Genomic DNA, 24,835 nt, shown 5'->3' on the forward strand with positions numbered 1-24,835 from the left:
AACCCTAACCCCTTTGCTTCCCTTCGCTCTGATCTCACTCCTCATTTTGTTTGGTGTATCCATGCAGGCTCAATGCCAGCAGGTGGCAGTGCAGTACAACGCTCATCCAGACTTTGGCAACCATTCCTCTTCTAAGAAAAATCTTCTGGTTTTGCATCACCAAAATAAACTTTTCTCTGAATTTTGCCTAAATTATATCCAGTCATAATATAGATAATTGTATCAGGCCTTATTTCTGTTCCAGTCTTTCCCACAAATAGTTCATTTTAATCACAATCTGCCATGTTGTATACTTAGATTGCCAGCTATAAAGGGAGAGCAAGAGGCTTCAAGCTATCTCAGGTTAGTTAAAATGCATGAATGGATTATTGAACAGGCCTACTGGACACAGGCCCAGGGGCCCAAACCCTGAACATCCACTTGCAAAATGTCCTTCAAATGAACAGCTACGAACCTGAAAGAGACTAAAAATGGACCAAAAAAAATGCCAAGCAACTGCAGAGAGAGACACAAAACAACAAAATGACAAAAAAAGACATAAAATTACCTAAAAGAGGCCCCAAGCTACCAACAAAACACACAATTACCGCAATGAGACCCCCCCAAAAAAACCCAAACAAACAAACAAAAAAAAAAACACAGCACAACACACAAAAGAGAGACATAACTACCAAAAACATATAAATGACTACAAAGGGGAACAAAACAACCAAAAAGATACAAAATAACTACAAAGAGACACAACAAAAAATGTAAAAAATAGAAGACACATAATTATCCCAAAGTGAGACATAAGAGGACTAAAAAAAGGTACAAAATGACCACAAAGAAACACAAAAAGAACAGAAAAATACATAATGACTACAACAAGGTGCAAAACAATAAAAAAAGAGGTATAACCACAACACAGTCTGTGTCTTGTGCCTGTGTAGCAGCAGTGGTTGGGCCTTTCACATATCTGTGCCCAGGGGCCCAGTGTCTCATAATCCGCCCACGTTAGGAGAACTACAACTGTGCTTAGAATCAGGCCCAGAGCATTGAGCTGCTTAAAAAGAGCTGCAGGCACTTCAATGTGATGATACAGTCGAAGGCAGAAACAGGGTTACAATGATCATCCTGTAACTGAAAGGCTTAATCCCCACAATAGCCATATTGGGCAAAAAAGTAACCACCATTTTTACAGTTCTGCTAGTAAATACAGGTGAAGTCAGTTAATGACAGCTGCTCTAATTCTAAAACAGATGTATTTTGCAAAGTGCCATCAGGCGAAATGCTACAAACAAACCTGATGGGATGATTTGGATTTTTAATGATTATGTGCAACCTTCACCACCAACATAAATCACATACATACATTCATACATCACTCTCAAATGACTGACAGATCCATAAATAAGCACACAAAGTCCCTTTAGACTGAATCACCTCTCATACTTTAGATTCAAAATTGATTAATCTGATCTTGTTTTAAGTTTGCCTGCAAAAAACAACCAACCAAGAGTTAAACAGGTTTTTATTATCCGATAAACACACAAATGCCAATATTTCAATTTTATATCCAAACTCAAATATACAATATATAAACCCTACGTAAATGTAAAAACAATTCCAGAATCGTAGGATGCCGTACACTCACTATCAACACATCAAGGGACACATCCCATTGTTCCCCTGATGATTTTACATCGTGAACAATGAGTCTGTGTTAAAATTTGCAGGTGGTGAGTTGTTTTACAGTGGGACTATTCCCGGTTAAATAAAGGTTAAATAAAATAATTAATCAAATAGTTAGCAAGTGTTGGCCAGAACCAACAAGTAACATTATGATGCATTAAATCTCTAAGAAAAAAAGCTCAGTAAAATGAGTATTGGGGGAAAAAAGTACAGTACAGTATAAATAATGGACATAGTTTCCATGATGTCACCCATTGGTTTGTGGACTGCCATTATGAAGTTCAGCGATTTGGCCATAGCTGTCTTGATTTTTTTTGGAGCCAGAAGTGACCATGTTTGGATGAGAGGGTGGAGCCGTGGAGCGCCCCCACCCCACCCTTAAATATGAGTTACTTTGGGCCTTAATAAAATGCAAACGTGAGTTTACAACCCCTGCCAACTCTGCGTACGGGTGGCATGAATGTTGAAATCAGCTATAGAGACCAAAAAACTTTTTTTTTACAGGGCTGTAAACACGTTAATTTCTGCTGTAAAGTTGGGCATTTTAACATGGAGGTCTGTGGGGATTGACTCTGTTTTGGAGTCAGCCTCAAGTGGCCTCAACATGAACTGCAATGTTTGGTACTTCCACATGGACATGTTGGCTTCATTTTCAGCCTCAGAGGTTGCAGTTAGATTATAATATTCTCATGATGTGTTTAAATGTAATTTTGTAAAATGTATTTTTTAGCAAGAAACTTGAATAACTGTTGTTGGACAGAGAACATTTATGTTTTCACAGCAAAATAAAATAGGTATTAGAGAGGGAATTATGAAATATTTAGTAAAAATGCTTTTGAAGCAATTATGTACAAAACGTTTTCATGTGAAAAAAGATAATATTAAAGATTGTTTCATAAATATATATGATTGTATTTGTGCACTTTCAAAGATAATGTGATGAAATACTGGATGATTATAAAACATTTAAGTTATTTTTTTTAAATAAAGATTTGTCTCCCTGGTACAAAGGAAGAATTAGATAATCACAAAAAAAAAAAAAAAACCTAACGGTATTTCTATCGGCTATTGGCCAATTGCTTCTTAAACATCTGTATTAGCATTCATATTGGTCCAGAATGTTACAAGTTAGGTATATAGAAATTATAGAAATCTGGACATATGTCTACCAGCGTACTTTGTGTATTTCCAATAACTGAACTAATTTATGTTTCTAAAATGAACCAGATCAGTATAAGTAGTTACATACTTGCTGAGCACTTTAACACTTTCCCTTTGCAGAGTGTTAGTCAAATGTGTGAGAACACAACTCTGACTTCACAACAGGCCTTACACTGGAGAAATGCAATTAATCATTATCTCCACATCAGAGCAGATCTGTCAGTTTCTGCAATTTGCAGACCGCCTCAGCAGATGTCTATCAATACAACGACTCTCGTGACCCTGAAAAAGTTCAGGCTTAGTACGCCTCCCACATCCACAGGACAAATTACACCCTGCGTGAATTAATTCAACTCCATTAAAAACCTTCATCGACATCTGCCGCTGCAGCGCTGCTTGGCCCTGCTTGTCTTGGCCTTTCTCCAGCCGGACGCCTCTTCAATTTAACTCCAATTTGGAGTTGGTGTATGTTGGCTGACAGTTTGAAACTTCTCAGTGGGATGCTGATGAGCGTCTTCTCTCCTGCTAAAGGAAAGTCATTCTCTCATCTGGACAGAGTTGAAAATTGCGTAAAAAGGCAGTCCGATCAAGATAATGGCTTGTGAAGGAATGAGATTAGCTCCCTTTGTGAGAAATCTGATTGTGTGGATGGGACAGTGGCATAACAAGTGCGACCTTGTGGCAGGGGCCAGCTCAGAAAGTAATTAGGCCTCACATATGGACAGCATTATTGAAGCCCTCAGCAATGGCAGTGAAGTCACAACTGAGCAGTTTAATGTCACAGGTAAGCCTGTCAATGTCAGTGGTGAGGAGTGGCCTTCTGATTATTAAAAGTAGAACAGCAGATAAAGACAAACTACAACAAAAAAAGTGTTTTTATTACAAAATGGGCCAGTATCAGTGTTTACTATGTCATCAGTTATGATGAAAAATTATATCCTGGTTTCATATCCCTAAATGCCACAAACATCTCCAGCTGTGTCTTTGATTCAAAGAGGTTGTGCTTTGCCCTGGTGACCTCCCAATCAGAGAAAATGCTGGAATTATACACGCACTCAATAATCTTTCACAAAAACAACCCTTAGTCCACGGCAAACCCTAAATTAACACTCAAGGCACTGGACAAAAAGTTCACTGGTTACCATCATTGTGACTTTCAGTGGTCTAATTACTGACGCTTTGACAGCCTTGTATGTATTCAGCCTAACTGACAGAACAAATGTTGGCTGATTTATATAGCGATTTTAATTTTTGGTTTATTTCATTGAGATCAATTATAACCCCTTCCCCCATAAACACATTTATTACTAAAACAACTCTTATTATGGAAGCGGAATTTTTGTTATCATCGTATGGGAGGCAATTTGCATTGTGAAGGTTCTTGTCAGATTAGTTTCTCAAAGTGAACAAGGTGCCTTACATTAGGTCTGAAGTCAACACAAGTTTAAGACAATTTCACACTTTGTTCTATGAAGTAAAATATGCAAGTAAATACCCCACTCCTGAATTTTGAAGCTAACAAATGGCTAAATGAAACCACAGAACATCATCACACAAAACACAGTTTTACAGCCTTGCTGTGGTGGTGATGTTACGTCATACAACCGTAGTGTTCTTTCTTTATAGCTTAATGTTACAATTTTTTTCTGGCGATGTCATTAGGCTTCAAAAATCAAGAGGTGTTATTTGGAGAGATTACTTTGCTGGGCAAAATGTGCAAATATCACAAACGTGTTGAGCACAGTTTATTTTCCAGGGTGGCATTAACTTCTGCGTCAGCCTTCAAAAAAAAAATCCCTTGGGTACTCTATTGTCTCTGTTGAATAAACATTAAATCATGATTCAAAATCCTCTGAGTTCTTTTAGGTTGTTTCTGTCTCCAGTCCCAAAATAAATTTTTGTCTGTGAAATAAGAGAAAATCTAAACGTTCCTCATTAAAAACTCAAAAATAGCCAACAGAGTGGGAACTGCATGTAGCAACAGCGGACGACCATCTGGCGCCAGAGTTCTAAAAAAAGTTTACCCTCTTCAAAACAAGGACTTCATCATAATTGATATTGTCCTAAATGAAGTTACCAGATTCCAAAAAACATTGTTTAATCAAATGAATATAAACCATTTTGGCACCAGCCTGTTCTCATTACAAAGTCATCCTAATATCACTGATTTTGTAGTGCTTTTGGCATAAGATGAATTTTGACTGCCAATCTCTATGCACTAGGGTATAAGTTATGCTAACTATGCACTAGTTTCCACAGCTTCATTTTTGACTGGGAATGACGTCAGACAAGTCCAGGAAAAAATCGATCTTGCAGCCACAGAAAAGGGCTAACAAGAAGGCAAAAACCAGACTGAATCAATGACTGGAACTGCCATTCACTCTCAATATCAGGATTGAGATTTGCTCACAGCAGCAGTTGCAATGATACAGTCATTTTGGCATCTGTTAAGCAAATAAAGTAGTGATCAGATAGCATTCCCTCCAAGAAGATATACTGTTTGAAAGCCTGTATCTGTTATCTGCTGGCCTGGACAGCCTGCTGGATATTGCAGGGTGTGCTTGTTTTTCATCTCTATGAGGCTCCTTCAGATTTGATATTTAGTCTCCTACTATTTAGTCTCCTGTATAGAAAGAGCTAAATAACAGGCCTCTCACATCATCAAAGTATCCTCCACCCCTCTGCAATGCGCTGTCACTATGAGCTTTATCATATTGATTGTAAACATGAAAGCTGACGTGTCTGTGACACTTACTGCGGAGCCCATATTTTTCATGGGAGAAGCTAGAATAACCCAGTGCTAGAAGGAAATGTTTGGATCATACATTTCTGCAAATAACAAATATATTACACTTGTACATTTCATGCTAACCATATCAATGTTTTTAAAGTGACCTTATATATAAGCTGATTTTGTCACTGGTAGGTGAAGGGGATAGTGGATTACATCTTACCTCAGTGAGATACTTGCCAAGCTGCAGACCACTGTTCAAGACCAGCAAACAAGTGTTTGGAGGAAGGCAGAGTGTATGCAGCTTATTCTTCCAGCCATTACCTTTTATTATCTAGGTGTGTTACTCTGACTTTTAGAAATTCGACTTAGTACAATTTCAGTCAGACTAATCAATACGTTTTAATCACATCTCGCCACATGTCGGTTTACTTCTGCATCTGCATATCACAAGTTAGGTATCCTTCTGCATCTGTTGTTTACGCAATGAGATGCCGCCACCATAATGTCAACAGAGGCACATGGTGCGATGGCGTGGCACGTGGTTGTGTTTATGGATGGTTAGATTTAGTGGAAGAGATCCTATCACATTTAAATAGGAAGTGGACAATGATCTCCTGCATCAAAATCCGGGTTTGTGGGACCCTTCCACCACTCCTTCCATTTGCCCCATACATGCCATGGTGCTTCTTATATTACTACTTTACTGGCAGTGTTACATCCTGAAGATGTTGTGATGCGTTTCATGCACACATGACTATCTGGTCATGTTCTCAACTGATGCCGCCTGTGCATGTATTGGGCGGATGTGTCAGGTGCTGTCCACCAGTGTATAATAACAACACGGCCGGTTCTGTCTGACTGTGTTCTCGCCTGACCCCATCCGGTGGTGTTCCATTCGCATGCAAAGGGTGCCTTTTGGAGTCCTGCAAGTGCGCCAAAAGCATTGACAAAGCGGCAGTATTTGTAGAGCTGGGAATAAAAATGGACTGGACTAACATGTAACATGTATTTAAAATGTCCAGTTTTATTCGGACTAACACAATGATTTGACTTTTTCTAACTTGTAAATTTTTCTTTTCATGTAAATGTACTGTGTTTTCAGTGGCTTTTTAGCTCCCAAACAGTGTTTTTCAGTGACCTGGGTTCTTTAACAGCAGCTTCCCATCCCCAAATGTGTGTTTTAGGGATCCATCTCTATTTTCCAACTGCCTTTCAGTCCCGAAATGTAAGTGCTTTTTAGCACTGTTGCTGTGTTGCTGTGTTTTGAGCAGCTTTATAGGCATGAAATGTGGTTGCCATAGCTTCTTTTACTGCTGGGATTGTGCCTTCAAAGCTGGGTATTTTATGCCAAAAAATGATATTATCCTAACCATAACCAAATGGTTTTTTGTGCCTAGACCTATGTTAACCAAAGCATTGTTGAAACGTAAAATTTCACATATCCGCTACAAACGTGCAAATGTAACATATCCGTGGTTTGCATAAATGTACAATGCTAACAGTTATTCTGCTGATGGACTCAAAACAGCCCTGAGATCCTGGAAGACGGATCTGGAAATACATGACATAGAAACCATCAAGCCCCGTTACAGCGCTGCTGGCACGCCAATGGAGTTGGTCAGATCTCATCTATATCTATTTGAAACTGCTGACAAAACATGAACGCACATGCATACACATGATTGAATGGCTCTGCCTGTACAAACACGCCATGCATCTACACCTCGGTTTGTGTGAAGAAGCACTTAAAACGAGGCTGATTCCCACCGACAGATCCCCCACTCTGTGGCATGCCCTGACATTATAAACAGGCTTCACAAGGAAGACGAGCATCAGTAATTGTTGCGAGGGGTGGAGGCACAAGCAGTCGGTGCAGTGGGCCTTCAGCCGGCTGATTGCGTCTCTTTGCCTGCCTGTGATAATTAAAATGACTCAACCTCCCCCTGTTGTAGTCACAGTGGTGGCTTCGCAAAGACAGCAGCAGCAGAGCTGTTATTGCTTGTCCTTCAGCTAAAAGGATCGCGTTGGCCAGAGAGCTGAGGGCTTTTGTTCTGAAAGCTGAAAAATCTGGTGTCCAGCATGGGCGGTTTTTAGCAATGCGCCCTGGGAAATGAGTTATCTAAGCAGAGCATGCAAGAAGCCTTGACATTAATCTTTAATTAAGGCCTTTACAATTTCGGACGACATGCCCGGGAGTATGAGAGTTACTGTAGGGGATAGATATGAACAGTGGGCAGTAGGGAGGGCCAGGCAACATATTATATCTCATGCTGAGCTCATTTTGTCTCATCAAAGTCAAAGATCCGTTGATCTGCAAAGACGTAGCTTTTCTTTTCAGCTCTTTGGATCATGAGACACACTGTAAGGTAAGCTGAGACGCTCCTGCTTTTTTCTTTTCCTTTTTGGGAAAATAGATAACAATCCCTGGAGCTAGCGGTAGTGAACATGTGCAATGAGGCTGCTTTGTTTTCTACATGATGATCCAGATTGGTGTATATTCCACAGTTCCTGATGAGAGGACGTGTTCTGTGTGAATATATCAAGGTGACTGCTTTTGGTTCACACATCCCCCTCCCTCCCCTTTTTTTTTTTTTTTTTGGTAATTGGTTGTGGATCTCTTGTTGAAAGAGCCAAGTGATAAACCTGCTGGTAGAAGCAGCATGAAACTGAAGCTTTTCTTGTGTTGTGACAGCTGCTGCCTTTGTGATGTTCCACGAAAAGCCCCCAAGACACAACCTGTTTCATTCTGGCTGAAGATTCACATGAAAAAAAGACAAGTCTCCTATGAAACAAAATGGGACTTAGGTAATTGTTTTGATTACTCCTTCCCCTGTTCCCAGTAGGATGAAGGCATTACAAAGCTGAAAGTGGAAGGTCTAGGGAAGAAGGGACTGAGGAAACTGGCAGCACATCTCCCTGTGGCAAGATTTGTTCACTGGCAAGAATGAAAGACAGATGGGAGGCTGGTGGTGGTGGTGGCAGAGGGTGGTTGTGTGGGGAGGACGGGGGGGGTCACACCTTTTTTGAGGCAAAGCAATTGGGAGCGATTAAACCTTCATTCGCCATAGGGACTACCCACTCTGAGGAAGGAGCTGGCTCCAACAACGCCTGCAGCACTGTTCCTTTTATCTCCACTCCTCATGAAGACCCAGTAAATGCCATGGGAGTAGTTAAAGTGAAGCATGCAGTGTTCTGCTGGGCTGGTTCACTGTTAATGTTCAACATCATGACAGCAAGTGAAAGGAATTCCTTAGGTTGTCTGCACCACTGCAATGGATCACCAGTGCCATAAGAGTGCGGCTTAACCCTTGTAATTAAACTTGTGACCTACACCGTTATACCTCGTCCCTTTTTACCACGTGGCACAGCTCCATCCTCCACTCTACACATGCGCAGCCTCCACTTTACATGGCTTTGATTCACCACCACCTGGAAACAAATGGTGATTGAATGCTTGACGCACTTTCATCCTCACCCTAAGCCATTTTCATCCCCGATTTGGCAGATAAGAATACATCCTTTTCCCCCACTCCCATCACGAAACCTGCTCAATACCCAGCGGCGCACGCTGGCTCAGGCCTCTCGGTATCCGACGTAACTGGCTGCTCATCAGCCCGAGAGCACCTGAATGCTGAGAGGCCCCTCCATCACCGGTAGACACACAATCACAAGTTCCTCGCCAGGTTATTACGAGTCATTCATCACCTGTGCCCGCTTCATGTTTCCTTGCCTTCAGCTTCGCTTCGACTTCAATACTTTTAAATCCCTGTACTTACCCATTCATCTGTTCATTGCACTTCTTTTCAGCTTTTCCAACATGCCTTTTATCTCCCCACCTCCATTTCCCCAGCTTAGCCCCACCTCAGCCAGTGCATCTGGCTCATGCGGGTCTGTGCTGGAAATGCACAGCACAAAATGTACTAATCAAAAGCTATTGACAGGCTTTGATGCTCCACTGTTGTGCACTTGAAAACATATTTCGCTTGTGCCATGAGAGAAGAGAATCAAACGGACCGTGGTCATTGTTCTTTTTGCTGCACACATTGCTGCTGCTTCCTAATCGAGTGAAATTAAAATCCCAGCACAGAGGCGGATTCCCAGAGGCACAGGGCAGATCAAAAGGCACATGAGGAAATCCACACAATCCATATCAGCCAGGTGTATCGTGTGGGGTTTGCTCCCTGTGTGCGTACATGCTGGCAGCACCATGGCAACCACAGCAATTGATTGGCTGATGTCCCCCGCTGTGCACAGCACAGGTCTTGTTGTGGGATATTCATTTTTTTTACTTGCTACCCAGACTCCTTCATAGCATGTATTAGCTGTGGTTTCTGAGGGGCCCGGCTGTCGTGTACGCTTACCTTCCATTTGGTTCTGGATGACTTTGAAGGACAGGAGAGGGAGAGAGGTGGGGGTGACTGTGACAAAATGTTCAAGGTCTCCGAAATAGTGTTAAAACTGTGAAAGCCTGGAGGTGTTAAATGAGACTTGACTCCATTATCAAAAGTAGCCTTTATCAAAACTGTCATAAAACCTTTAATAACCGTGATTCTGTTTACAACTACTATACTATTTTTTCACCAAAGTTTTGATAAAGTTTTTCACATATTAATTTCATTTTATTCTTCATTTTGTATTTCTTTGATATATTAGCATTGTTGTTAATTACAATCTGCCAAAAGCTCTTTGTTAAAGACCCATTTGGCAATATCACAACACTATGATGTTCAGTTATGCTCCTCTATGGGTTAAGAGTATTGTATAAATGAATTCTCTTAATGAAACCCTGAGACGTCTTACAGCGAGGATGAAATTGTTCCTTATAGTTTGGGGAAATGTAAATTTTGTAGTAAAGCAAGTTTTGCTTGTCAACAATGAGCTGGAATAATTGAAGTACCATTGGGAAGGATTCTTGCCCTTGTGTTTCTGTCTAATTCTTTGCAAAAAAAGCGAATAAAAAATACTTTAACCTGAGGCTGGCTTTGCTTGTTTTTCTCCCCTATACCGTTTTTGACAGGCTTTTGGTATACATGTCGTAGCCAAGCAGCAACCTCCAGGGCTGAAAAATGTTAAAATTCCCAACTTAACAGCAGACATAAACATGTTTACAGCCTGGTACAAAAGACAGTTTTGGTCTAAATAGATAATATCCCCATTGTGCAGGGGGGGGTTTTTATATGACTCAGACATTTGAATGTTATCAAGGCTTAAAGAAGTATTTCACTGATATTAAGCAAGTCCTCTCATAAGATTAGGTCGTCTATGCAGTCTAGACACGCCACTGGAATCTTGGTTTCCATTTTATCAGCTCTGCTTAGTTTTACCGTTAAATCTCTGCCTTTGTTTTCACTGTGCAAGGAGCAGTATGACGCCCACTTCCTGTTCACAAAAGTATATTTGATCTAAGCACTGGTGATGGAGAGAAGTTTACCACAGTTCATCCACACATACTACCCACATTGTTATGATACAACGCTGGTTGACAGTCAGTGAAGTAGCCCTTGAAAACTACACATGATGGCGAGGCTGCTTTGAGTGACAGGTGGGCGCAGTCTGTTGTATGTGCCAGGGCCACAACGTTAGTTTTTCAATGCATGGAAGTAAATTGTGACATTTTGGTTTTCTAAAAAGTCTTGTTCAGCATGTTTTGTACTAAAAGACCCTCTAAGGAGTCGGACTTTAAGTTTTTTCTGTAAGTAAGTCACCTACATGTTGTTTGACATGAAAGGTTCCTTTTGGTGTTGCTAACTCATTCTGAAACCAAAAATGCCGCTATTTTGCAAATTCAGAATGACAACGGGCTAAGCAGGTAAATCAGGCAGTAAGGACAGTGGCTCATTGTGAAGGCCCTTCAGTGCTGTGTCTAACAACAGCTGTTGCTGCCCCGACTACCTTCACAAATAGATTCTTATTCTGTGGGAAACACTGAGTGCATGTAATTAGCTCATAGGCTTTGGCTCTGAGACAACTTTTTTTGTTTTTTTTTTTTTGCAAATTTTTTCACTTGTCTGTGCATTTTCACAGCCAAAAATAAAAAGATAGATTTTTTTTAATATTTTTTTTTTTTTTTAGAAAAGCTGCCATGAAATCAACAATCCCAAAAACAGCTGTGAAATCCTGAGTGATTTTTTCTCATTTTATATATGGATGTTTATGCTCCATGGACATTGAAAATACTGCTTTAACTGTGAAGAGTAAGTTGCCCTAAATTTCACATACTGTGTATGTGAATACCATCTGTGCATTCACTAATTAATGGCACTCATACAGTGGTATGATTTTCGACACAAAATGTTGCAGGCACTGGAGGTTAAATAAACACTGAGCATACTGAGCCCCATGTGTCTCTTTGCGGAGGCAATAAAAACATATACAGTAACCTGAATTCAATAAACTAACTTCTCATCTGCACTGCACAACTTTTTTGTCTGTTCTCCCACTCAGCCATGTTTCCAGATGTCTGACAGTGTGCTTTATGTGAGAAAATGTATGACCCATCTTGAGAAATACACAAAGAGCATGTTGCTTTAAACAGTTCAGAATCCCCCCCAAGCACCATCCCCACACCTTCATTAAGTATGCAGTTAAAAAAAAGCAGAAAGCATATGAATATTGAAATGAATAATGTATGGCTTTTGCTTTTGGCTACAGCAAGATCTGAGTCGGACAGGCTTGCTTTTGCTGCAAGTTTCAAGGAACTGCAAATGTCAGTTATGTCTTTTTTTTCCCTTTCTATTTAAATGTACGCTGTATTTTCCACTTTTATTCATAAAACATTTTCAACAGAACAAAACATGTTGAGGCAAAGACAGAGGAACAACATTTTTGATTCAGGGACGTGTAAATAGTGCTTTGTTTTCCCCAAGGCGTTCAAACCAATATTCAAGCACCAACACTGCAGACACATATTCAATATTTTGCGCTCTTTTGAGCTCTCTCACACAGTGCTCCATCTCAACAGTCAATGCACCACAAAGTCGGCATTCATTCGTTTAATCTAATTTCATTTTAAATACAATATATACAATACAACATTTCAAATGATATGTGTAAAAAAATATATGTCATCTTACAATACAGTACCATTTAGAGAACGATGGAAAGTAAAACAGACACAGGAACAACAGCTTAACGCACTCGCTCCACTTAACAATATACAGCACATGTGAACTCCAAACCTGTTGTAAGGTAGTATCGGTAGGCTTCTACGTACAAACCCAGTACAATTTCATTAAGCGGAACAATAATTCATAGATCCTGACGTATAAAAGGAGTTGTTTTATCCACTGAAAATTTCTTTTGTTCATGCACTTTGTACATGCTCCACTGGAAGACAGCTCACATTTCAAATAACGCAGGATCCAAACATCATATTCACATTCATCACTTACTTGGAGCTTTGGGGATCACACCCTCATAGCCACTATAATTAAACTTAGACAGTTAGCTGCCTGCAAGTGATTCACAAACCTCTGCCCTTTTTCTTGCAGAGATCTGCCGATGCAGTTAGTGTTGACAAATGGACAGCGATGATGGTCATTTATTAGCTATAAAGACTCAACAATAGGAGAAAACATCCTTTTAGTATCAAGTGAAATGTACAGTATAACTGATCCTGTGCACACTCAAGGCTGAGTATGGATTGTGGTCTCCAAACATGCTGCCAATAGCAAAAGAATGCTGCGCGCAGCAGTTTGCTGACATCCAGTTGAGGAATTTATGCAGCTTTTGTTGTTATCCCCAAGATGTAAATCTGTCCATAAATCTGCAGCGTGCAGCTAGTTTTGGCTGGCATCTTATTTCAAATAAAGATCAGACAGCAATTTCTCCTCCAGAAAAATCAGCCGCACAACACGATTTCTCTACTTGGGCATAAGGCGTATCAAAGCCATCCATTACACTTGTAAAACAGCTAACTGCCCTGCGGTGACATCATGTGTTTATAGCTCATAAGCAGGTAATACTAGGCTGAATTGGCACCACGGTGTGCATCATAAAGAATATCACACGCGCAGCACAATGTAGATTGTGTTCCTGAGCATCATCCATTCACACAAGATCCCCTCTGAGGAGCTGATCCATGTGGGTCACGGAAATCATTCACCAAAATGAATAGCGACTTTCCGGGGGAAATGCTGAGGAAAAACAATAAGCTATATTGTGGTGGCGGTGGTGGGCATTCTAATTTCATTTGGGATAGCACATGGGGGATTTGCTGAGGAAGGATTTCAAAGTGGTGGTACAAGCCAATCTGCAAAAGGTCTCGATCTGTGACACTGAACAAGACCTTGAGGGAAAATATGGAACAGGTGGCTATCGCAACAGCGGAACAAAGCTTTACAAAACTGTGGCAGCATGCTTAATGACGATCTGCTTCCACCTCATGTTCTTAAAGAACGTCAGTGCTCTGTAAACATTTACCTCTTTATTGCATTGTGGAGTGGTTTCTTAATGTCATTTCAATGTAGAAACTAATCTGTTACCAACAGGTTATAATTACATGAACATGGAAAATTACAAGGTTATTTATAGTGTGACTCTGAGCTGCTTTGGGCATCAAGGGAATGATGTGTTAAACATTTGTTAATTCTTGCAAATGTTTGCTGTAAAACAACATAAAGCAAGGTGTGAAATTTGAAAAAGGATCTTCAAAGGAAGCAAGTTTCCCCAAAGCACCAGCAGACTGCATGAAGCGAGAGCAAAGATCACAGAGAGGAAACCATGTAGGAGCAGAAACATTGGAGTTGTGAGAGTGCAACATTGGGGAAAGAGCGAATTGAGATCCTATAGCTTCAGGGGAGATGTTGTTTTGCTGGTGTAGAGAGTGAAGCAAACACAGACCAATTTACTGGGGGAAAATTGTGCTGTGGTGGAAAAAAAAGAGAGACCTAAGAGCAGACCTGGCCCATTCTTCACTGTGCAATCTAATCTCAGCTCTTGGAGAAGATGGGTGAAAACAAACATTGTTCTCCTGTCAGTGGCCCTGACGGAGCATACAGCGCCAGTAAAAGAGCTCAGCCCACTCAAATCCCCGCCTCAAACACAATGAGGAAGATGATTAAACTGGGTAGGAATATTTGAAACTGAAAGCAAAAAAAGTTATGTGCAAAACGATGAATATTCAAGGCAATTATGACCTCTGATACTTTCTTGGTGGGTTTTCAAGGAGGAAACTAATTAAGGGCCAAATGGGGAAATTCTCAGAGAGAAATCCCAGGGCTAGACTTGCAGGCTTAATATCACTCATGAAAAATTGCAGAAGACAGAATGGCTTTAATTGGACGGTAAATTCAAGGAATTCAGTGGTATGCTGTTCTGTCTTCATTCCTCGCTTGAAGCACCTTTCTGGAGAGCCTTCAAAAACACACATAAATGATTGGCTCATTGCGTCGTCCGCTAATGACTTACAGATATGTTGTCAAGGTACTGTAGGGCTAGGCGATATACGCCTGAATTTAATTTCATCATATTGATAAACTGAAAGTGATGTATCATGATTTAAACACATAAAATTGATGTTCAGTGCAATAAAACATGTTTCACTGATATGCTGTTTGACCCTTTGAAATCTGTGCAAATTGGCTTGATTTCTTTCAACAACATGGAAAGAAGGCAATGAACAACACAACAAGAAATTACCCAAAATAAGCCAAAAAAATAGTAAAAAGTTAAAAGAAAATTACCCTGAAAACAGCAACAACAAAAAACAAACGAACAAAAAAAGGAATAAAAAAGAATAAAAACACAAAATGACCAGACAGAAGTGCTATAATCAGACAATAAATATAAATAATTAAAAGAAATATTTTTTCTTTGGCCTCATTTTAAATATATATTAATAATAAATATAGTTTTCTTTATTTTTCCCCAGTTATTTGATAATTTTCCAATGATTCTCTCACTCTCTCTCTAGCTAGTTTTCAGGTCATTTTCTTGTCACCATTTACAAATTTTTGTTATAGCTGCTGGACAATTCATGCTCAGTTACTGACGTTCTTGTGCCCCATGTTTTAGAAAGAAATTAAACCAATTTGCCCACATTTCAGAAGTTTAAATACATGTGAAAGGCCTCTGAACGCAACACAACACCCCCGCCCCCCGAAAAAAAAAATCCAGTTCTCAAAGGGTTAAATCCATAAAACTAGACTTTCTTAAAGCTGGGGTAGGCAGATTCATTTTGACCTTCAGTGGGCAAAAATTTCATCACAAACTTTGAGCATATTGTAAAACAAGTGGACTGAGAGAACACTACATTTCTGCTCTTACTTTTGGCTCTGTTATCACACTTTAGAAAATCTCGACCATGATGGGAGACTTTGGCCAATCACAGGTCATTTCAGAGAGAGTGGGTGTTTCTATTGGCTGTTCCACAGATTAAGTTGTACATGCATTTCCCTGTAGCAAAAGCCTGATTCAATAGCAAATAATCCTGCAGAGAAAGTTGGTTGTCTAGCATTAGCAAGAACTGCCTACAAAGCAAAGCAACTCAAAAAGGGGACTCATCAAAAGGAGTCTCAAAGGGATTCTGACAGTTAACAAAATAAAACACAGCCAGTAAACGTCAGAAAATGATGCTAATAGTTATGCCTTCTGCTAACCAGAGACAAAGGCTCACAGCTGAGGCTTCAAGTTCACATTAGCTCGAGCCTCGAATCACAATGTGTCCCTCACCTTACTGCCCATCACTATAGGACACCTTGCTGGGAGGAGAGCGCACCCCCATTCAGCTGCTTCAGCAGTCCAAAATTGGCCAGTGCAAAAACCAGCACCAGGAGATAGGACAGCCCAAACTCACAGCCAGACCAGCAAACTTTCTGTGGCTGCCATGACACAGGTTACACCCAGCACTGCTGCTAGCCGCCAGCCCGCTGTAACACCCAGTGTTTTGGGGTTTGCACTGGCTGAATTTGAGCCATTACAGTCACCAACCAAAGGTCCTTCTCCCAAGTCCGTACCCGCTCTCCTTCTGGAAAAGCAGTCCATGGCAGCAGGGAGTGAGGCAGAAGGACCATAGGGTGGCTAGCCAACTAATTCTTCATTTGTGGTCTGATGAACAGAGAGAAGGGGCAGGGCAAGGAGTGGCTGAATGAACAACTCTACAATGAAATAAGGTTAAATAAACTAATATATGTGAATCATGAGGTTACTGTGTGAAGCGTGTGCATATGCCTTCATGAGGTCCTCAAGAGGGAGGGGCTTAGGACAGAGAGGGGAGAGCTGCCAGAGGAGGGTGTATTTTAAAATTTTGCCTTTTCCAAATTCCTGCCAACCCAAGCTTTAACAAATGTTCTTAATGTTCAATTACATTTTGGTTAGAACCATCAAAGGATGAGGCTTGTGTGATTCTATATATATATTTGTTTTTGTCACAAATCCAATGAAAAGACCATAACCAAAAATGTGTTAGTTCATCTCTCAGTAGTTTCTGACTGTCCTACCCTCAACCCTGTTAATTTCCACTGAAAACTGTTTCCAACTGTGTATTAATACACATTGGTGCTCTAGTGAGTATTTACAGCAGTTGGAAGGTGTATGTGGGATTGATTCAAAATGACATAGAGCACCCAAGTATATTGTGTATTGTACAATGGAGCTCTATGGCACAAAGGAATATGATATATCAAACTTTGGCTACATACTTGTTAGTGGAATCAGTTCACTGTTGGTCTTTTCATTAGATTTGTTTACAGCAAGAAAAATATAGAATAGTGTACACCTCATCTCTGACAGAAGAATGCTGTAAAACAATAACAAGATATGCTTATATCACTATAACATCACTTAAAGTTGGAAAAACATTGGATTATCCCCCTGCCCTATGTCAAGGATTGCTATCAAAATCTGAAATAAATAAAGGCTTATGGAACACTGAATAAAACATACGTTCATGAATACTCTGAGGTCAGCTGAACAGTCCTTAAGAATGACTGACTGGAAAGATGCTCCACTAAGGTTACAACTTGCAGGTATAAAAACTATAGATTGATTTGGCAATCAAAATGAGTATCAATAAATACATACAAAATGAATAAATAAACCTGGAAATACATACATAAGTAAATAATAAGAATAAAAACCTTTGCCTCTATGACATACTAAGAGTCTCTGTGTATAGTCCTCATTGGCTGGGGGGTTGTGTAGTCCATAAACTTATACTTCTAATAATGAGCCATTCTTTCTGACTGGCCGTCACCACGATGCGAACACACTCAATGTCAAAGGCAATTTTGTGGTCTACGTCTTGAACCTCTATGTTGCCATTTTTAAACTCCCCTAATGTGATATAAGAGGAACACTGTTTGCCTTTTTTAGTCCCAACTAGTTTCTCTCCTACCTCCAGAGCTCCGTGGTGAAGAATGTCATTCTGACGGTCGTCAGAACCAGTAGCAATCTTAATTTTACTAATTTTAGTAGATTTATTAAAGACTATGACAAAGAAGTCCCCTGTGGAAGGGGGCTTCCCCCAGAAATATTCATCAACAGTGCTGTAAGCCTTGGTGGCGTCATAGTTTTCAAAGACGTTGATGTTTGTGTAAAGGCTGGCAGGAGGGTTGTCGGGAATGTCTATGGAGTCTTCCTCAAAATCGTCGTCCTTCAACTTGTTCTCCGCTCCTTTGTAAGAGGAGTAGTAGCCCATGTGCTGGAACAGTGAGGGCTTGAAGCGGATCACGTCTTTCTGGGCCAGCAGACCCCTGAAGTGGATGAGGAGCCAGTCGCAGGGCATTTCCTGGTAGAACATGAGGAGGAAATGAGCCAGACGCGGCAGGTCTCTGGAATGGTACAGCTTCCCGATGTAGCCCAGCTTGGAGAACTCCAGCATCACCCAGTACGAACCCTCTCTGGAGGTGATCACCTTCTTGAGCGCCGTCAGGAAGTTCCTGGAGCAGCGCACGTCGTCCTCTAACATCATGTAGAAGTGAGAGAGGTTCGTGCAGAAGTTGAGGAGGAAAGCGTAGTCCACGTTCTGCTTGGAGCGAAAACGGACCCTGTCCTCCGGGTCATTGTAGTTCCTTTTTAACCCGTCCAGAGATGGATAGTACTCCTCTGGGGCCTGGATCACCAGGAGGCGTCCGGCTATGATGTGGTGGGCAAACTTCCTGGTGATTTCCTGCACCAGGTTCTCACACCAGACCAGGTCAAAGTCCGCAAGGTGGACCACAACCACAATCTCTTTGAGTTCCTCATAACTGGACTGATCAAAGATGGATTTGATTGTCTCCAGGAGGTAGTTTCCTCTTTTTCTTTTGACTGAAGACAGTCCAATGGTGAGATACTCTGTGAACATACATGAGTATTTTATATTATTATCATGGAAATAGAAATGGCTGAAAATGATCGGTGTTAAGTAGATTTTATCCAGACATTCAATAATCTGTTTTGCAATAGACTGTTGCTTAGACTGCTGACTGTTTATCGCTGCCTAGTAACATTTACATATGAAATTAACACGAACGGGTCTATTCAGCGATTCTGCTTAAGTTTATGTACACAGCATTGAGCAGCTTAATACATCCTAAAAATTAAAAATAATAAGTCAACCAGGTCCAAACACAATAATTGTTGCTGATGTTGACCCACACACGACATGAATCCCAGTTTCCTGTGTGAAAGTCTAAGTCCTGTGCTTGACCCACTAGAACACCACATCTCTGTGGACTGTTTTGCTCTTAATAATATCTCACCTGTCTTTCTGGCAGAACATTTGTAATTGTTTTCATGTAAATTTACTACTTGAATATCTGAGATTGAGAAGATCTCTATGTCCTAAATCTAACCACCAACCTTACACATTAACATAACAAGTATTAACCAATCACAGCACACAGTGAAATCCCTAATAGCACTTTGTAGGGATAGATATAAGTAGCTAGATGCTGCATTGTGACCTTTCTCACCTGTGTGCAAAAAGACACTCCATAAACTTAAAAAAACCCAACTTTGCTTGTAATTTAAAAGTGAATGTTCATTCTTTACTTTGGGAATAGTTGTCTGGCAAAACAATCGTGACTCAAGGTCCACTACACAACTACTTAGTGCCCAAAGTCACATAATATGGTCACCAAATAGTTGTGATGTCAACTGAGCAAAGCGTACCCACTAATGAAGATTGTGAGATGTAGTTGAACAACATATCTTCATATAACGTGTTGTATGATATCCTATGAAAATGCACACACAACGCTTCATATCTAACAAATTAGTGTCCCACGAATGACGTTACGCACTTGATGTGAAGTAACATACTCAATGTAAAGTTAAGGACGTTAAGTTTAAACAAGCAGAGTTACTGTTACTGTGGTTCAGTTTAGGAAAAGAAACATGGTAACAATATACCTTAAAAAGACTAAAAGTTCAAAAGTTTCCAAGCACCCATCTTTTGTTGGGAGATTCTGGTGTTTTGTGACCTATTAACTATCCAAACTTCCCTCCTTCTTCCAACACTGCATGAAAAAGCATAAGTTGAGAGCTTTAAAGGAAGCTAGTGTTTCAGTGTTCATGCATTTCTTTCCATCTGAAATATTTATGATTAAACTTTTATTACGGTTTCGTAACCAGTGATAAATTTCTGTAAACAGCCCTGGTTTACGCTTTTGGCTCAGACCTCAAATTAGATTGTTGTACTTATTGTGGGTAAAATGTCAAAAACACTTGGTGACTAAATCATGGTATACTTGAGAAATAGAGTGGGTAGTGCTTAATTTTGAGGCAAAAAAAAAAGTCTCCGTGGAGCAGTTGCTTTTTATTGCTGTACTTTAAATCCCCACATCACAGATTTTTAAGTTTTAGTTCTCAGCTCATGTTCACAGCTCCTGTATGACTCACTGTAACTCCCCCAAGCCCCTGAAAACAGTCAATGTAAATTTCAGTTTAAACAAACACTAAACTTACTCTTGCGGTTCAGAGGAGTTCCAGCAAGATAACGATAGGTGACATTAATGGTTCCAGAGAAATTACTCAGATCTCTGAAGGTGTGAACGTATCGTTCTGAGCTCGAAGGGTGAACCGATGTTTCCCTAAGCTGCCTTTTATCTCCTTCCTGCAACACAACATAAAATACACAACATTACTTCACTTATGTACAAAAGAGAGAGAAAGACAAACATTTACAAGCTGTCATAACTGGTGCAAGAAAGGCACAGACCCAACTCTTGTTTTCTTAAACTTGTCTCTAACATCCTGTACAAACTTGAGACAATATGTGTTTTGACGTGGCGGAGCTAACCCTTGACGTTTGGAGACAAAAGGAATTTTAAAACCCCTTCAGGCATATTGCATAGCTGAGCAAATGGACTTGAGAAGAGCACCAGAGAGCTGAAAATGCGAACTACCTCTTAATAATTTAAATAACAAACACAGATAATGTGCTGTGATCACTAAGTTTTGATGGCATCATGAATAAGAAATATATCGTGCCAATGATTTCAACTTGGGTCCATGTTATGAAAATTTAAACATGTTTATTTTTAAAAACAAGCAATCATAAAAAGGACAACAGGGCGGAGAGAACACATTCGGTTCCAAAAGCATATTTGGTCAAATTTGTTGTTCATAGGATACACATACAAAGTGAGTTTTTTCATCTAAAAGTCAAGCTTAGGGAATGCTTGCTCAAGACACACACAACACACACGTACTAACCAGGACGTAGCCGTCTTCAATGTAGAGGTTCAGGAAGAGGAGGAAGGTTATGAGGAAGCCCAGGAAGGGAATGGTGGAGCGTTTCCTCAGACACCTCATCTTGTCCAGGGATTTCCACACTAGCCTCATGCTGTACAAGCTCTCACTGGGATCTGCATGAGAAGAACATGAGGAGCAACTTGTTAGAGCAAATTGCTTTGAATGTCGTCAGCCTGAGATGTTGCGCGCCAATAACTTGCCTTTTTTTCAAACATCAATAGATTGTGGGAAGAATTCATTTTAGGATCACAGAGCCACATATGACTTGATTATCTTCCATCATAATTATCCTTCAGCAGACTTCTAATAATGTGTGATAGAGTGGTGTTTTACTTCCTTTTCAGGGAAAGACGTGGCCCAAATACACTGATTGGCAAATGAGAGAAAAACTAAAGGCAAGGCAGTACATAAACAATACTGAGAAACAGTGGATTACCGATGCAAATTAAACCTTTCTCTTCAAATAACAACAAAAATATACACAACTTGGTAGCTGCATCCACATCCATCACCCTAGTGGTATTTGTAGCTGTTCAGTGATGAAAGGTGGTGCTATGGTCAACGGCCAGCATTTCAACATATTCTTTGTGCTGCAATGGTCAAAAAGAGATGCTTCTGTCTGCTCTTATCAGACAGCTTACTTCTCTTTGTTGTGAAAATGAGACTTTTTCTGTTACAAGCCACCATCACTCAAAAGAAAAGCCAATTAAGTTTTCACTTTATTTCAGATACGTATGTGGTCTATAAGAAAAGTATAAAAGAGATTAAAGGCAAAAGATGAAAGAAAAGGTGCCAAAATCAAGTATAAAACGGATAACTAATTTTATCAACTCTTTTTTTATTCATCAAACATTTATTTTTTTTACTTAATTAGAAAATGCCCATAACACTTTGACAGAGCCCACTAATATTTAAATTGTCTATTCTTTTGTTTGTTAGTTTTTCCTGACCAACGGTCCAAAACTCTTTTTTCCCCAACTTTTTAACAATTACACAGCAAAACGAAGCAACAGATTTTCTTATTAAAGAAGCTGGAATCAGTTTGGCATTTTTGCTTCAAAGATTTATCAATTATTACACCCAATGTCAATAAATACTGTATATCAAGTGTTTTAGCAGTTCAGATTAAAATTAGAATAACCGTCTCACGTTTGTAAGCCCCAGCCAACATGTCAAGCTGAAGTTTACATCCATGTATGTCCAGACTCATGTGTAGTGAGTACTTTTGTGTAGTGAGGACTTTTGGATTGAAGATGTGTGAGGACACACATCTTCAATCCGAAAGCAGACAGGATCTATACAATTAACACAATTTCAAGGTGGGCACCCAAGATTAGTGTCACCCATCAACCAGTATCTGACCAAATGTCTCGTCTTCCAGACTTTTGATAGTAATGGCAAGAAAAGTGAAAACATCGGGGTGTTACAGTTTCAAGATCCTTTTAAAAGTATTACTGTATTAGCTAATGTGATGTAAGAATCTATTGGTACATGCACATTTTCTCTCGCTCCCATACCCCTATAGGTAATGTATATGGGCTATCAAAGTCACGGATAAATGTTACAACTCTTTCATTCCCTGGCTGTTCGAAGCTCAGCACAGAAACTCATAAAGTCATACAGTAAATTGATTTATACAACTTTAACTTATAATAAATGATCTGTCCAGCACAGATAAAACAAAGAAATCACAAAGACTATCCAATGTTGACAGCTAAATGAACATGTATATTAGCGGGCTTATCAGCAGCACTGAAAGCTTTCAGTGAGAACAGAATTATGTCTCCGGCTCAGCAACGACAGGATTGGCAAATTCTCCTAGCAACTGTACAACTGAGACTGACTGAGGAAGAAAAAGCCCATAATCAGCAGCAGTAGCAGAAGTCACAGCCTACAGAAGTAACAATGGTGCTGGTCTTTTCTTTGCCAGCAATTACGCATCAGAATGTGCTTTTGTTCCACTGCTGCAAAACCCTAGAGATGCCTAATAGAATACAAACTACCTCTAAGCTCAGTTCAATGACCACACACACATCGATCACTCGCACCAGGAGTTAGCCTCACCTGGGATTCAGCTAGTCAATACCTCTTTGTGCACACTTGAAAACTGAATTTAACATATCCATCCACTACAGCCTGTTCTTTGCTACTTTCTACTCTCTGTGAGTTAGTGAGGCCAGCAATTATCATTAAAGACAATGTTTAGCATTTTTTTCCTGCTGAATGCATTTTTCTGAAACATGATATCCACAGACATCTTAAATGTATCTGAATATTTATACAATATTTATATAACATTCTGAAGTTTAAACGTTGGCATGATCAGACTGCACTTTTTCAACAGATTCTCTGAAAATTTGTGCATAGCAACCCAAAACCCCCAAAAAAAGGAGCACAATATCAGAAACATTTGATTGGCTGGCGTTTAGTGTTTGATGTACACAAGCACATGTAGCCAGTATAAGAACAGTTTATATCATATGTCTTATTTGCTAACTTTATGTTCCCTTGGCCTAACATGAACTCATCTTTTGATTTAAAGTTGAAATAAACAAGTTTTTGCTTTATTACTGAGTAAATGTAGATTGTACAATGTAATGACTTTAGAATAATGACACCATTGGCGTTTCGATTGGTTCTCTGTTTACGATCTCCCGAGAAAATGAGGGCTTGATTTATGACAAAAAGTGAGTGCATGAACAAAAACAAATAGAGGATAGCACTTTTATTTTCCTCTTAGCTATAGGTAGCTATTCCCAGTTACCCAGTTACTAGTGAATATCAGTGACTACCTTTACTCTAATATTCCACTATTATTCAGAATATGAAATTATTCTGAATTTGATACGGGTCACCTGCAGTTTTGCGACACACGGCCTCTTATCTGTTTCAGTCAGCTCTGTGTATTGTCATGGATATGTTTTACACAAGTTAACTAACCAACAGTTGCCAAGGCTACATATATGCACAAATATTGCAATGCTGACCTGGTGGTTGAAGGAATGAAAAAAGAAGACTGTTTGAAATACTATTTTGAACAAAGGAAGCAAATTTGCAATAGGGCTCCACCAGTTCCATCTTTCCATATTTTGACATGTGTAAAGGCATGTTAATCAGAGTACACACTGCTGCAAGTAAACTATATATAATAGTGGGATAATATTTTTTGGAATAAGGGCAAAAAACAGAATATTTTGTGCATGTAAAAGCAGCCATTGCAAATTCTTTCAAGTTGCTATCCTTAGTAGCAGAAATGATGGATAGTGAAAAACCTGAAATAACTGTGAAAACTGGTAGTTGTTAATCTCTAGGGAAAACTGAAAGCGATCCAGTTTTCTTTGCAACAGCTGCGCCATACTGTACCACGAAAGGCTAGGGGGGAAATGTTGAAAAGGGATCTAAGGCCACTTTAACAGTTTGACAGACTGAGCGATGAACCTCACCTCAACCTGTGGGGCTCTACATCTCCTATCAGATGGCAAAAGCTGATATTCTCCAAATAAAACATGCTAGAGTCAACACTAGTCTGGTCAAGTGTTTCGTCCAAAATATTGAATCATATTTGTAACAATATAGGCCATCTTTCTA

The 24,835-nt window shown here is 39.8% G+C and overlaps 1 protein-coding gene across 1 annotated transcript in view; it reads right to left on the reverse strand.

The window, feature by feature from the left end:
• Nucleotides 1-17,684: 17,684 nt before the first annotated feature.
• mgat4c (mgat4 family member C) overlaps nucleotides 17,685-24,835 on the reverse strand; it is a 49,546-nt gene continuing 42,395 nt past the window's right edge. Inside the window, exons 2-4 of the mRNA XM_042496733.1 lie at nucleotides 21,209-21,360; nucleotides 20,459-20,606; nucleotides 17,685-18,844 (exon numbers count right to left, since the gene is read on the reverse strand). Coding sequence (XP_042352667.1) covers nucleotides 17,688-18,844; nucleotides 20,459-20,606; nucleotides 21,209-21,360 — 1,457 coding nt within the window. The 3' untranslated portion in view covers nucleotides 17,685-17,687. The remainder of the gene's footprint in view (nucleotides 18,845-20,458; nucleotides 20,607-21,208; nucleotides 21,361-24,835) is intronic.

This window comes from Plectropomus leopardus, chromosome 11 (genome assembly GCF_008729295.1).
Source record: "Plectropomus leopardus isolate mb chromosome 11, YSFRI_Pleo_2.0, whole genome shotgun sequence".
NCBI lineage: Eukaryota > Metazoa > Chordata > Actinopteri > Perciformes > Serranidae > Plectropomus > Plectropomus leopardus.